Below are 14,789 nucleotides of genomic sequence, written 5' to 3'. Positions count from 1 at the left end.
GAGAGCCAACCTCTTAATCACTGAGTCACTTTGACCATCATGGCGGTGCTGTGTGCAGAATTTCCTGGGTGTTTTCAACTCGAGTGTCCATTCGCCAGGGAAATCAAATGAAATAGAGTTTAACGCCCTACTGTTCTGCACCAACCGGGATAATGAAGACGGGCATAAACCATGGAGTGTATGGGGGGAATTCTGTCTGGCAGTCTTATTTTGAATTCCAACTGAAAAGGGTTCCTTCTTGAATTCCGAATAGAAAGGGTTCCTTTACGTGCACGTAAACTTGTACACGCGGCATTTGTCATGGAGCTCTCTATATTGGGTGAATTGAGCTAGATACATGAGGACAAATTCCAGTAGGATCGGTGAAACATCATTTATTTTTAAATACCAAAGTTACTATCAATTAAGTATTTTATTAATAAACACATGTCAAAATTAACAGAATATTTACAGAGTTAACTCAAAATAACACAAATGATTTCTGGTCAACAAAGCAGGGCTGGGGCCATTACACTGCCAATGTAATTAATTACATTTCCATCACATTACTTTTTAAATTTAATCATTACAATTACTTTCTCATTTTTAGTAATGCAATTAATTACCATTACCCATTACATCAAAAGTAATTAATTACAATTACCCATTACTTTATGACTATATATACTCTTCAACAAAAGTAGGGGATATTCAGAAACAATACAAACTGCGGAAATGCACTGCTGTTTCTATTAGAGGTAACCAGTGTATGTTAATAACAGGCGAATTGCCTACACATGAACATAAACAGTTCATATGGGCGGCTTATCTGACGGCCCCATTTCACTTGCAAAGAGATACATTGTCAAAAGTGAAAATGGACGTTTTTGATTTTTGTCTTAATAATGAGTAATTGCTCCACCAATCCTCAGACATTCAGTTATTCGTCGTGGCATGCTCCTAATCAACCGTCCAATCACGATTTGGGGCAATCTGACCCACTCTTCTTGCTGTGCCACGGCCAATTCTTGCCGTGTTGTCGGTTGACGTTGACGGCGACGAACACGTCTTCCGATCAAATTAAAGTAACACACTAAAGCAAAGATACGCTAAACAGAAAATCTTATGCAAGAACCGATAGGAAAGTAAACATGGATAGTATAAACCAGCAAGCGGTAGTTTTCACCAACCCTTCCTTGAAGTATCAAATTTGACAATGAACCCCTCCCACGTGTATGGCGCTATTGCGTATCGCACATGCAGCTCAGTGGTTCTGTTAGGGCGATAAGTTCTTCATCTGTGAACATACTCTCAAAGCATGTCAAGTGTCCATGACTATTTATCATATCACAACCTGCATAGGTATTTTTCAATATCCCCTACTTTTTTGGAAGAGTATATATAAAAAAAAATTTCATAGACATTAAAACACAACCTTATTTTTCTGCCGTGAAGCCCCTACAAAATCAAACCCAAAATAATCCTTGATTCACTTTAATAAATATTTCTATATGAATTGTTATTTCTATAAATTATAACATCAAGGCAAAAGCAATTTTCAAGTGACGGGTAGTAAGTGGTGACAAAAACTGATGTTTTAACTGTATGGTTTGAAAAATGAATCGAAACGTAGTAAATTAATAAATTAATAACATTTTCTTTTAAACAATTTTAAACAATTCTTAATCAATCCAAATAGTTTGTCTGTAATAATATTGATTGTATAACTGGGATATCATTCCCCATAACTCTAAAACAAAATATATAGTTATTTTATACTAGATAAGATATATTATTATAATACTATATGCTGAGATCCGCACTAAACGCAAGACAGAACCGATAGACAAACCTGCGGACACGGCAAACTACACAGACACTGCAAGCAATAAACAACAGGCAAAAGATTAAAATACTATAAGACGATAAATACAGATAAAACAACATGTAACCACATGTATAAATGTTATAGTGCATGCTTAAAACATGCCATAAAATGTTATAGTGTGTGCTTAAAACCTATCATAAAATGTTATAGCGCGTGCTTAAGACCGATCTTAAAACCTAGCATGAAATGTTATAGCGCGTGCTTAAAACCTATCTTAAAACCTATCATAAATTGTCACTATCATAAAATGTTATAGTGCATGCTTAAAATGTCACCATCATAATATGTTATAGTGCGTGCTTAATACCTGCCATAAAATGTTATAGTGCATGCTTAAAACCTATCATAAAATCTTATAGTGCATGCTTAAAATGTATCATAAAATGATATAGTGCGTGCTTAAAATGTATCATAAAATGATATAGTGCGTGCTTAAAATCTGTCATAAAATGTTTTAGTGCACGCTTAAAACATGTCATAAACTAAACTAAAATCTATAGTAGTTATCTCCCTTCCGACAATTTATCCTATCGCCTCTATTTCAATTAATAATCACTACCACACTCACTAATAGGTCCAAAGATATTGGTTAGGTCCTTGTACTTAGTTGTAGGACACATTTCAGCTTTACAAATGTATATGTATATGCATGCTAAAAAGCCAGTGGTTCAGCAGATGAATGGAAAATGCCGGGAATTGTATCTACCTTATTACAAATCGAAATAAGCACCGTGAGAAATTTGATATTTTCTGGGAAAATATGGCCCTGACTACATTATGATTAACTGGTTGAATACAAATACATTCTGGAACTTTCAAGTCAGCCCATTTCTAGATGTGTTAGTATATGTACTTACTACACCAATCTACCAAACCTGTAAAATCTGCCAAACCTGTCAAACCTGCGGCTGCACTTACAATACCTGGAATACCTCCAGTAAGCATGGCCCCAGCACCACCGAGCCCCATTAAAACATAGGATGACAATTTGGAAGGCCTAAAGAACAAAGAAAGAAAAATATTCGAAACATAAATGACAGGCAATACTTTAAATATTTTATTTATGTAAGAGTTTTGCTTGAAACTAGTAAAAATATAAATAATTGATAAATATCAAAACGAATATTAATTATTAATTAATAATAATATAAAAAAATTAATGATAATAATAATATAAACAATTACTAATAATATAAATCATAAATTAATAAAAAAAATAACATATTAAATCAAAATAGTAGGAATATAAAATCATATATAAAAATAAGAAGAATACAAATGATAAATTAATAAAATAAGAATATACAAATAATGAATTTAAAAAAATAATAAACATATACAAATAATAAATTTAAAAAAATAATAAACATATATATAATATATTAGATCAAAACAATAAATACAACAATAATAAAGTTACCTCTTGGCCTCTTCTATTTCTGCATTTCTTCTACGTACATATTCCAGTTCTCTTTGCTGCTCTTCCATTTGTGCCTTTCTTATCTTCTCCTCTTCCCTGCGCTTTGCGGCCTGTTTATACATAAAACTTGTGTAGTGTTTACCATGATTCATTTGAACAGTTTTCAAAATCAATTCCAAAATTTCGTCTACTTCCTTTGTGGGACGACCTTGGGGTGTTTTCGTGTTGATATATGCATACCGTTTATCACACTTTTCGAGAATATCTTCCAATTCGTCTGTAAATTCAGATGGTTTTTCTTTGGTGAAAACAACGACCAAGTGACGAAAGACGTCACCACCAAATCTTTCTTGTAACTGGACAAACGTGTTAAAGTCCTCATCTGTGAATCTTTCGCTGCCACTGATGACGTAAATGAAGACATGCGGACCAGGTAACGACATCTCAACACACCGACCGATCTCCTCAGCGGTGACATCATTTGCGTTTTTGGTACAAAATAATCCGGGTGTATCTACGACCACCAAGTTCTTTTTACCGAATCCAGGAAAATCAACTTCGGCTGATGCCCTTGTAGATTTTTCGGTTACAGACTTAAAACCACCATGTGCTTCAAAAAGTTCCATTTTCAACAGAGCATTACCAAGGGAACTCTTCCCAACACCGGTTTTCCCAACAAGAACTACCCGTACTTCATCCTGGTCTAAATGATAAAAATATACATTAAATTATAGTAATCAGGGGCGCTCAAAGCAAATCGTAGACTACAAGTAAACCAGCAGAGAAACGAAGGGTGTGTTTTTTTGTTGTTTTTTTTTTGGGGGGGGGGGGGTGAAATTGGGATGAAGTTGGAGGGGGTGTGTTTGTGACAAAGTGGCGAGCCCAGTACTGCCCTGTATCTTCACGGTGCAATACATGATTTGGTGTCTGTCCTTGATATAGGCTAATCAATGAAAAATGGTGTTTTATTAGAGTCCCGATCCGTCATTTAGCGCTATAAGAATCACTTAGCAAACTACAATATGGTAACAGGGGAATCTATGGAAGCCTATAACTACCATTCATAATTTCTACTTTTCGCCTCTTCAAAACGCGAAAGTCGAAAAGTCGAAAAGTAGAAGTTACGACAAAATGTGAGGCGACAACACGCTATACAAGCAAAAATAGGAAATGCAAGTCGAAAATAAGAAATAAGGAAAAAAACGAGGGGCGCTATTATCTCTGTGTGTTATTTCTTAATTTCCTATTTTCGAGTTGATTTTGGCTTGTATAGCGAGTTGTCGCCTCACATTTTGTCGTAACTTCTACTTTTCGATTTTTCGACTTTCTTGTTTTGAAGAGGCGAAATATAGAAATTATGAATGGTAGTTATAGGCTTCGACAGGAATCTCTAAAAGGAAATGAAATGAAATGAAATGAAATGGGGTTTAACGTCCTACTGTTCTGCTCCTAACCTGGGCTAATGAAGACGGGCATACGCCATACAGTGTGCTATGAGGGAAATTTTGCCCGGACAGCGGCACTACGGCCTACTCTTATATCGAATTCCAACTGCCAAGGGATCTTTTACGTGCACGCCAATGTGTACACGGGACCTCGGTTTTTCGTTCCATCCGAACGACTAGACAGCTTTCCTTGTCAGCCCCTCCGTCCTGCATCACTGACAAGGGAGAACCACGCCGGAAAATCTGGATGAACTTTCTCGGCCAATGCAGGGATCGAACACCCGACCCCCAGGCTAGCGAGCTAGCGTCTTACCCACTTAGCCACGTGATCCCCTAAAAGGAATATGAGTCCGTTCAGTATTTACAAAGATATGTGAAATTATATTTCATCGATCTATGCTATTCGCTTTGTATTAAGCCCGCCGAAATTTTGTTGTCCATGAAAATTTAATGAAATGTTGAAAAGATATGCTGATTTGAAATGTTGGAGCAGATTTTAAAGCTAACGGGAGGGCATTCCACTTCACAGCCGCTGAAACTTCAAATGATTTAAAACCAAACTTTTTCAGTGACTGGTAGGGATTAGCAAGTTCCTTTAAATACGAAGGAGCATATTTCCATGAAGGCACTGATACGCAACTGTTAAAATTTTGAATTCTATCCATTCACTTATGCGTAACCAATGCTGAGGATTTAGTACTGGAGATATACTAGAACGTTTTGGTGATTTGGAAACTAATCTGGCTGCAGAATTTTGTATCTTCTGTAGTTTTTGTAATAATTCAGATGAAATGCCAGTAAGAAGACTGTTACAGTAATCTAATTTTGATAAAATTAATGATCGTACAAGGGTTGCTGTGGATTCTGTCGTTAACATGACGGATGCTGCTGATGTTCCTAAGATGGTAGTAGCATAACTTGGTTAGATGGTTTACATGATGCGGACTAAAATCGAACTCATCCAAGATCAATTGACCCTTAAGTTTCATCTGAATGGGACAGATAATGTGGTCTTTGGAGGTTCCACAAACTTTGTACATATTTCACATTTGCTCAAAAGGCAGGTTCGAGTTCACAACCTTGGTTTATACATATGTATTAAATGCTTTGGTACTGTCTGCGGAAAGGGGTGGGGGGCATTTTAGCGGGAAGTGTAAGTCCGAATTTTACGAAATTTGAACTCATCTGCGATTGTTGTGTAATGAACATATATTTGGACCGTACTTAAAATCGAATAACTCTAGTGGGCTCACAAGCTAAACGCGTGATTTTTCGTATAATCGAGAGCAACCGTTTAGAAGGTTACAGTCCGATAGGTTAGTTTGGTCAAAGGTCACGTGAAGTATACAGGGCTAGTTCTAATCTCAACCCTAACCCTAACACTGGACCTAGCCCTAATGCTTACCCTAACCCTAAGCTACAAATCTTGCCAACAATCACATGCCCTAACCTTATTTACATCTCGGCGACCTTGACGACAATTGAGCTGGCCTTAACAAATAGATTTAGCCGGTCCGATACGTGCCCAAGTCGATTTAATCCGAGATGTTTTGGAATATAAACTTTACGGGTACAATTTGTGGCCCGTAGAGTGTCCACAAGCAAACGTGTACAGACGTCTTGGCAGGGGCGATGGCAGAAAGGGATCACGCGTTAGACCACTCGACACCCTCCCAACACACACACACACACACACACACACACACTCAATTTAAAAACTTTTACCTTTATAGAGAACACCGTAAGTTTTAGCTAAAACCGTAAGACACAAAATCACCAATTGGTACATCAACATCTTAAATCATTAGCTGTCAATACCTGAAATACAAATCTAATTTAAACGAGCCAACAGTGAGGCTGGTGTCCCCCGCCGAATTCCCAAAATAAATAGATGACACATATAAATTAATCGCACATTTATTTTTTTTCAAAAGTAACAAGCAATCAAACTGATTATCAACTATACACTAAGTTTCATCACTCTCTATCAGATAGAATCAAAGTTATCTTGACCCAAAGCATCGACCAATGAAATTGCTTAGCTCTGTTTAGCTTTAGCTCGAAATATCAATCATTGAACTCAGTCAAGACATTTCACCTAACGAACATCAACATCAAGTTTAAACATTCTACCTCAATTAAAAGCAGAGTTGTTATGTTCCAAAGTCTTGACCAATCAAATTGCTTATTGATCCTTAGCGTAAGCAGAAAATTCTCATCATCAAACTTAGTCAAGGTGATGATATAATGATTCTATACTCGGAGTTTCATCAACCAATCAGATTGCTTATTTCTGCTTGCCATACGCAGACGAAGTTTATCATCGAACTCCATCAAGACATTCAACTAATGAACGCCTACGCCAAGTGTGAACATTCTAGCTCAATTAGAATGGAAGTTATTGTGTTCCAAAGTCTCGACCAATCAAATTGCTTATCGGTCTGCTTACCCTGAACAGAAAATGCTCATTATCGACCTTAGTCAACGGTATTGATGTAATAAAACTATACATCAAATTTCATCACTGTCACTTAATTAAAGTTATCGTGTCCCAAAACATCAACAAATCAAATTGCTTACCTCTCTTCTTACCCTAAGCAGAAAATGCTCATCTTCGAACTCCATCCAGGCATTGACGTAATAAACACCTACACCAAGTTTGAACGTTCTAGCTCAATTAGACGGTGAGTTATCGTGTTTCAAAGTCTCGGCCAATCAAATTGCTTTTCGCTCTGCTTACCCTGACCAGAAAATGCTCATTATCGAACTTAGTCAAGGTAATGATGTAATGAAACTATCATCAAGGTTCGGCACTCTCGTTTAATTAGAACTAAAGTTATCGTGTCCACAAAGCATCAACCAATCAAATTGCTTATCTCTGCTTACCCTGAGCAGAAAATGCTCATCTTCGAACTCCATCAAGGCATTGACCTAATAAACACCTACACGGCCAAGTTTGAACATGCTAGAAAGAGAGTTATTGTGTCCCAAAAAGTGTGACGGACAGACAGCCAGACGGACGGACGGACGGACGGACAGACAGACAGACCCATATTATATTATCACCCCACATATCAATCGAATAAAACAATCCCCATGATTGTATTTTTGACCCAGACGGAAGTGTTCTATAGATTTTTTAGGCTACTTTTTATCTAGGCTGATCTTTAGTAAACGTCATAATTGTATTGATGAGCAGCGAAACTATTACATACAATTAAATACCGACTTTATAGCGTAGACCACTATACTATTCAAGATAAACAACTCACCTGAATAAATCTGAAAGCAGGTAAGTCAACACAGCTGTAAAAATGAACGACTCAGAATGTAAAATTATAAGCCAGTTATATATGCAGGAGGACCGCTTCGCACAAATAAAATTAAAATGGGTTTAACCAGAACTATAAATATTGAGTGTGTCGAAATGTTTATTTATCTGTATGTAACTTAACTGGAAAACAATTTTATTGATCTATTATCCTTGAGGTTTTCCCGTGAATTGTTTGTACACGTAGTTACTTTCACTTTGCATGAAACTATGGAAGACCAAACAGCTCTTTATTCGGTGTTCTTAATTCTTAGTTCTTAATTCATAGTCCTTAATTCTTATTTCTTCATTTGTTGTCGTATTTCGACATTTGTACACTAAAGTTAACATTTGTACCTTAAAATCAATATTTTCGAAAATAAATTTTAACTATATATTAAAATACAATTAAATTAAAAATACATTTTACAAATCTGATAATGTCTGATTTGTAAAACAAATATTGATTTTAAGATACAAATTTTAATTTTAGTGTACAAATGTCGAAATAGGACAACAAATGAAGAAATAAGAATTAAGGACTATGAATGAAGAACTAAGAATTAAGGACTATGAATGAAGAACTAAGAATTAAGGACTATGAATAAGAAGCTGTTCGGTTTTCCATATGAAACGATTTACCTGCATATCTGTCGTGTATTTAAGAAAATTGAAACGGAATTAACCAGAGCTATAAATATTTAATGAGTTGAAATGATTATTTATCTGCATGTACCCTTATTATGAAAACAAGTTTATTGATCTATTATTCCCGAAGTTTTCCCGCGAGTTGCTTGTACACGTAGTTACTTTCACTTTACATGAAACGACATACCTGTATACCTGTCATGTATTTAATATAATCAAAACGGGTTTAACCAGAGCTATAAATATTTAATGTGTCGAAATGCTTAGTAATCTGCATGTATCTTATTTTAAAAACCTTTCTATTGATCTATTATCGATTAGGTTTTCCGTGAATTGCTTGGACACGTAGTTACTTTCAGTTTGCTTGAAAGGACTTACCTGTGGGATTAACCAGAACTATTAATATGTTGTGTGTCGAAATGTTTATTAATCTGCATACCTTAATTTAACAACTCTTCTTTTGATCTATTATCCGTTATGTTTTCCCATTATGTAAGATTTATCTGCTTGTGTATTTATTTTCACTTTGCAGCAAAGGACGTATACCTGCATATATGACGTATTTTGACACTCTGAGACGTGCCTTTATGGGGTCGTGTGTCTTTAATGGGTTTTGAAGAGGTTTTAATCTCGTAAATTGAGTTGATTTGATTGGTGTTAGATGCTATAGTTGGCCATCGTTTCAAGTACACTGTTACCCGGTCGTTCATGTAAATTATGATTCATCACGTACCACACCCCCTTTCACGATCGATGTCGATGACATTTGTTAATATTCTGCACACTAAAGAAGTCCACCCAGCCGCTTTTATACAATTTAAAATTGATTTCTGCGCCGGCTGACAAATATGCTAGCTACACTGGTCGGGAGTTTATATACATACATTGGCATGTATAGGCATATCGTTTAACGTCCACTCGACAAACTAGGTCATATCGGGACTAACATATGGTTCAATTTTATTTCAATAATTCGCTTGCACGTAGGGGTCTTTAGCAGTGGGGGGAAACCGGAGGACCCGGAGAAAACCCACGAGGTTGGAACATCCATTTTTGAAAAAACTATGACCACGGCTTAACATTTACCGATAAATATTTGTAATAGGTCATCTATTCTAAAAAGAAATCCCAAGAATATGTCAACAAAGAAAATGACGAATTCTAAACGAAAATACTGATGCCCTTGGCGAGCCGACGTGTTGTAACCACCAGATGTTAAACCTCCCGCATATGGATAACTGACCCTGCAGTAGTAGGGTGCCCCACCATATATAAATATCTCCAAATAGCTCGATAATTACACCACAATATATATATGTATATACTCTTCAAAAAAGTAGGGGATATTGAAATACAAATACCTATGCAGGTTGTGACATGGTAAATAGTCATGGACACTTGATGTGCTTTGTGAGTATGTTCACAGATGAAGAACTTATCGCCCCAACAGAACCACTGACCTGCATGTGCGACACAGAAAAGCGCCATACACGTGGGAGGGGATCATTGTCAAATTTGACACTTCAAGGAAGGGTTCTTGCATAAGATTTTACTGTTTAGCGTATCTTTGCTTTAGTGTGTTACGTTTAATTTCATCGGGAGACGTCAACGTCAGCCGACAACACTGCAAGAATTGGCCGTGGCACTGCAAGAGGAGTGGGTCAGATTGCCCCAAATCGTGATTGGACGGTTGATTAGGAGCATGCCACGACGAATTGTTGAATGTCAGACCTGAGGATTGGTGGAGTAATTACTTATTATTAAGACAAAAATCAAACCTGAAGCGTGTACATTCACCTTGTCGAGTACCACTTTAGTAGGGAAAATTTTCGGCACATGGGGCACCCTAGCATTAGCTGTCATTGGACGATGAATTATGTTGTACATCGCAAAGTACTACAAGTTACTTCCGGTAGAAGCAATTGCTATTGTTTATAAAGGAGAGTCGTATGAACTAATAATATATTTTATTATTTTATAATAGTTGTAATTGAGATAGCGACTGCGAATTTTGAGAAAACTTTCCTATACATATATTTATGAAGTTAGATAATAAGACGAAGACTGTATTTTTTACTTCATTATTTATATTTTTTAAAAAAATTCTTGACCCCCTCCCCCCAAAAAAAGAAAACAACAAAAAAAAAACCTTTGCATTAAAAGACACACCTGCATCTCTGTCATGTATTTAAGAAAAGAAAACCAAAAAGGAATTAATCACAGCTCTGAATATAAAGCGTGTCGAAATTTTTATTTATCTGAATGTAATCTATTGATCTATTATGCCCCTCCTTTTCCGTGAATTGCTTGTACACGTAGTTTCTTTCACTTTTCCTCAAACGATTTACCTGCATCTGGCGTATATTTGGACATCCCGAGACGTGTCATTATAGTTTCGTGTAGTCTTTGATGAGTTTAGAAGATATTTTCAAGGAAAATCATAAATCGAGGTGAGTTTTTTGGTCTTAGATACTACAGTAGGCTATCTTTATAGGTCTAGCTCTAATTGTGTTTAAATGCCTGAATACTATGGCCCGTTATTATCTTTCTGAGCTTTTTGAATACTTTAAACCCACAAGATGTTATAGTAGGCCACCGTTTTAAATCTAGCTCTATATATACTTGTGTTTAAATGCCTGAATACTATGGCCCGCCATTATCTTTCTGGGCTTCTTGAATACTATAAACCAACAAGACATTACCGGTCATTCTATGCACAATTACCATTGTTACTGAATAAATTACAGATACAAATTTGTAATGACTAGCCTAATTTAATTTGATTAGCTCATATTAAAGGAGCTAAGTCTCTAACTCAATATTTTCGATAATATTCAAAATTAAAAACACGAATTAAAGTCCACTCGACACAAACTAGGTCATTTTGGGAGTAACATATGGTTCAATTTTATTTATATAACTCACTGGCGCGTAGGGTCTTTAGCAGAGGGAGGAAACCCACGAGGTTAGACAGGCGACCCTACTCCTTGTCGTCACGTACAACCGGGGAATCGAAAACACGCCATTTTACTCAATGACAGAACAAATGATACAACGCACACGCGCTACCCCCCCCCCCCCCACACACACACACACACAAAAGTAATTGAGAAGAAATTACAATATTTTGTTCAAAAAATTGTATATTAATCACTGTACATAGATTCATATTACATTAATATGTGCTTTTAGAACCATTTTTGTCTATTTCAAGCTCCCCAAAATACAGCCATACGCCCTTTTATTAGCACATTGTTTTAAAATTTTCACGATAAGATAACAACGTCTCTATAATTCTGAATGGATCAATATACATTCAAATGGACCAATAATTCATGTTTTTAATATCGTAAATTCTGGATGATATTGAGTATGGGCTTGACGCGCTTTAAAGTGCACTGATTACAGAAGTGGGCTTCCTTGTCGTTTACATAAATTATGAATCACCTCTTCTTAAAGAATACCTACCACACCCCTCTTTCACGATCGACGTTCGTGACACTTGTTAAAATCCTACACATTAATGAAGTCCACCCACACACATATTACACCTAGCAGTATTTATATAATTTAAAATTGATTTCTGTGTTGGATCACAAATATGTTAGCTACTCTGGTCGGCAGTTTATATACGTAACACATCCTCTTGAATCGAACTAGGCTAACAGGCCCAGCAGAGTGTGGGAGGGGGGGGGGAGACTTTAGCTTCCTCTCAACAATTTGGCCGCAAGTACCTTTTTCTCAAGGTTATTGCACGCAAGTAACTATTCAGTTAGACCGAGTGACCTAACTGGGAAATCCTGTTCTGATTTCTTAAATTGATTTACCGCCCTAATGGGTTTTTCACATATTTGAGTTTAATTCCTTGAATCACATGTATGTAGTACTATATGGGGTATATATGACATCACCTGTATGTACTACTATGAGTATATATGACATCACCTGTATGGCAGTATATTAGACTCAAAATTCTAACATGCTATCGTCTAATTTCTAACTTCTATTCATGTAATTTCTAACTTATATTCATGTAATTTCTAAATGAAGACAATATATAATCCAACTTCTTTATTTGTTCAATGTAAATTTTAATTATGTTTCATCTTATTTCTATTATTAAGACGAAAAATGTCTACTTTGTTGTCGCTTTACATGTTAAGTATGAAAGTCAAACAAACTTAGAATTTTGATACTTCTACTTAGCAACCATCATTATGGCGTCGTTTGGTGTCGTTTGGTGTCGCCACCGTGTGATCGGGGCCATTATGTTGATACCAACGACACGCTCTTCGTCCGGTTGAATGGTTTGGCGGAGTGTTGAAATTGAAAACAACATTGAACGTGACATGATTTGCAAATTGAACTACTGTTTCAAATATAAGCTAAACCACAAATGTTGTTTAGCTTGTATTTGAAATAGTATTTTCCAACCATATCACGTACGATGTGGTTTTCAATTTCACCATCGATTCCCCGGTTCGGCGGTTGTACGTGACAAGGAGTAGTGTGGCCGGTCCAACCTCGTTGGTTTTCTCCAGGTCCTCCTGTTTCCTCCCACTGCTATACCTCTCCTCTCATGCGAATTATTGATGTGGTTTTCAATTTCACCATCGATTCCCCGGTTCGGCGGTTGTACGTGACAAGGAGTAGTGTGGCCGGTCCAACCTCGTTGGTTTTCTCCAGGTCCTCCTGTTTCCTCCCACTGCTAGACCTCTCCTCTCATGCGAATTATTGAAATAAAATTGAATCATATATATATATATATATATATATATATATATATATATATATATATGATTTGGGCATTAGGCAGACCGTATTATATTTTGGGCATTAGGTAGACATTTGTGAAAATCCATACTTATTACTTTTTGAAGATAAATTTTTTAAAAATGACACCTTTAGGACTGTTTAATTGATATCCGAAATTCGAAAAAAAAAAAAATCCTCAAAAATAAAAAATATACATTTTTGGTGGTCTGCCTAATATTTGTTACTATTCAAAAAAAGTAGGGGATATTTGATTTTTAAGTGTTATTAAAGTCACCTAATGAAACTGACGAAGAAACAAATGACAAAATGAAATGAAGTTCACATTCATCGATTTATTCCAAACGATCGTTAGACTAAGTAAGGCACAGACTGACCATTATACGGGTAAAATGATACCCGGGGTCAAACAGCAAAGTTACCACAGCATCACAACCAAGTCAGTAACGGGTAAATCCTCCTCTGTTTGCCAAACAAGCATTGATCCGACGTGGCATACTCCTAATGAGACGTCTAAGGTCATTTTGGTCCAGATTGTCCCATTCCTGTTGCAACGCAGCAGCAAGTTCTTGGACATTGGCAGGACGTTGTTGACGTTGACGTAACCTCTGTCCAAGCATGTCCCAGACATGCTCGATGGGGGAGAGGTCGGGACTCAGTGCTGGCCAAGGTAATGTGGTGATGTTCTGTTGTTGGAGGTAACCTGTAACGATCCTGGCCCTGTGACATCTTGCGTGGTCATCCTGGAAGATGAAACGGCGGCCATGACGTCGTGCGAACGGCACAACATGGACTGCCAAGATGTTGTCCCGGTAGTACTGGCCTGTAACACGCCCTGCAACAACATGTAAAGCCGTTCTTCCAGCAACAGTGATGCCTCCCCACACCATAACAGAACCACCCCCAAATCGATCATGTCTGATGACGTTAACGTCTTGGAAGCGCTCGTTTCGACGACGCCACACCCTCCTACGTCTGTCCAAAAAATCAACAGTGAACCTTGACTCATCTGAAAACATCACATTGCTCCAGCGTCGATTATCCCAGTGTTGACGATACCTACACCAACGACGTCTTGCCTGAATGTGATGATCTCTCAAACAAGGGATCACGCGAGGACGTCGGGCGCGAAGGTGACCCCTATGCTGTCGATTCCGAATCGTCTGGCCACTCACTCTCACACCAGTGTCTGTTTGAAGACGAGCGCTGATCTGATTTGCTGTGATTACACGATTTCTCAAGGCCAAGGTACGGATAAATCGATCCTGGGCTTGAGTTGTCGCCCTTGGTCGACCTGAGCGTGGTCTGTCCTGTACAGATTGTGTA

The 14,789-nt window shown here is 37.1% G+C and overlaps 2 protein-coding genes across 6 annotated transcripts in view; one reads left to right on the top strand and one right to left on the bottom strand.

Annotated features, from left to right (window-relative positions):
• Positions 1-358: 358 nt before the first annotated feature.
• LOC126808660 (GTPase IMAP family member 7) lies at positions 359-8,156 on the bottom strand. Its single transcript, XM_050533583.2, has 4 exons — positions 8,005-8,156; positions 6,458-6,550; positions 3,288-3,990; positions 359-2,864 (listed from the first exon to the last, which is right to left on the bottom strand). The coding sequence occupies exons 2-4, from the start codon at positions 6,525-6,527 to the stop codon at positions 2,708-2,710; spliced, it is 930 nt and encodes a 309-aa protein (XP_050389540.1). The 5' UTR covers positions 6,528-6,550; positions 8,005-8,156; the 3' UTR covers positions 359-2,707.
• A 2,844-nt stretch (positions 8,157-11,000) lies between these two features.
• The window catches only part of LOC126808649 (GTPase IMAP family member 7), a 50,873-nt gene continuing 47,084 nt past the window's right edge, over positions 11,001-14,789 (top strand). For 3 of the 5 annotated variants that reach the window (XR_008788232.1, XR_008788228.1, XR_008788227.1), the window contains exon 1: positions 11,001-11,140. The gene's annotated coding sequence lies outside the window, so the exon portion shown is untranslated. The remainder of the gene's footprint in view (positions 11,141-14,789) is intronic. The other 2 variants (XR_007674703.2, XM_050533554.2) reach the window with 2 other exon arrangements.

The sequence above is a fragment of the Patella vulgata genome, chromosome 1, assembly GCF_932274485.2.
Source record: "Patella vulgata chromosome 1, xgPatVulg1.2, whole genome shotgun sequence".
Lineage (NCBI taxonomy): Eukaryota > Metazoa > Mollusca > Gastropoda > Patellidae > Patella > Patella vulgata.
Note: the sequence above shows the minus strand (reverse complement) of the source record. Positions and strands in the feature narration are given on the sequence as shown.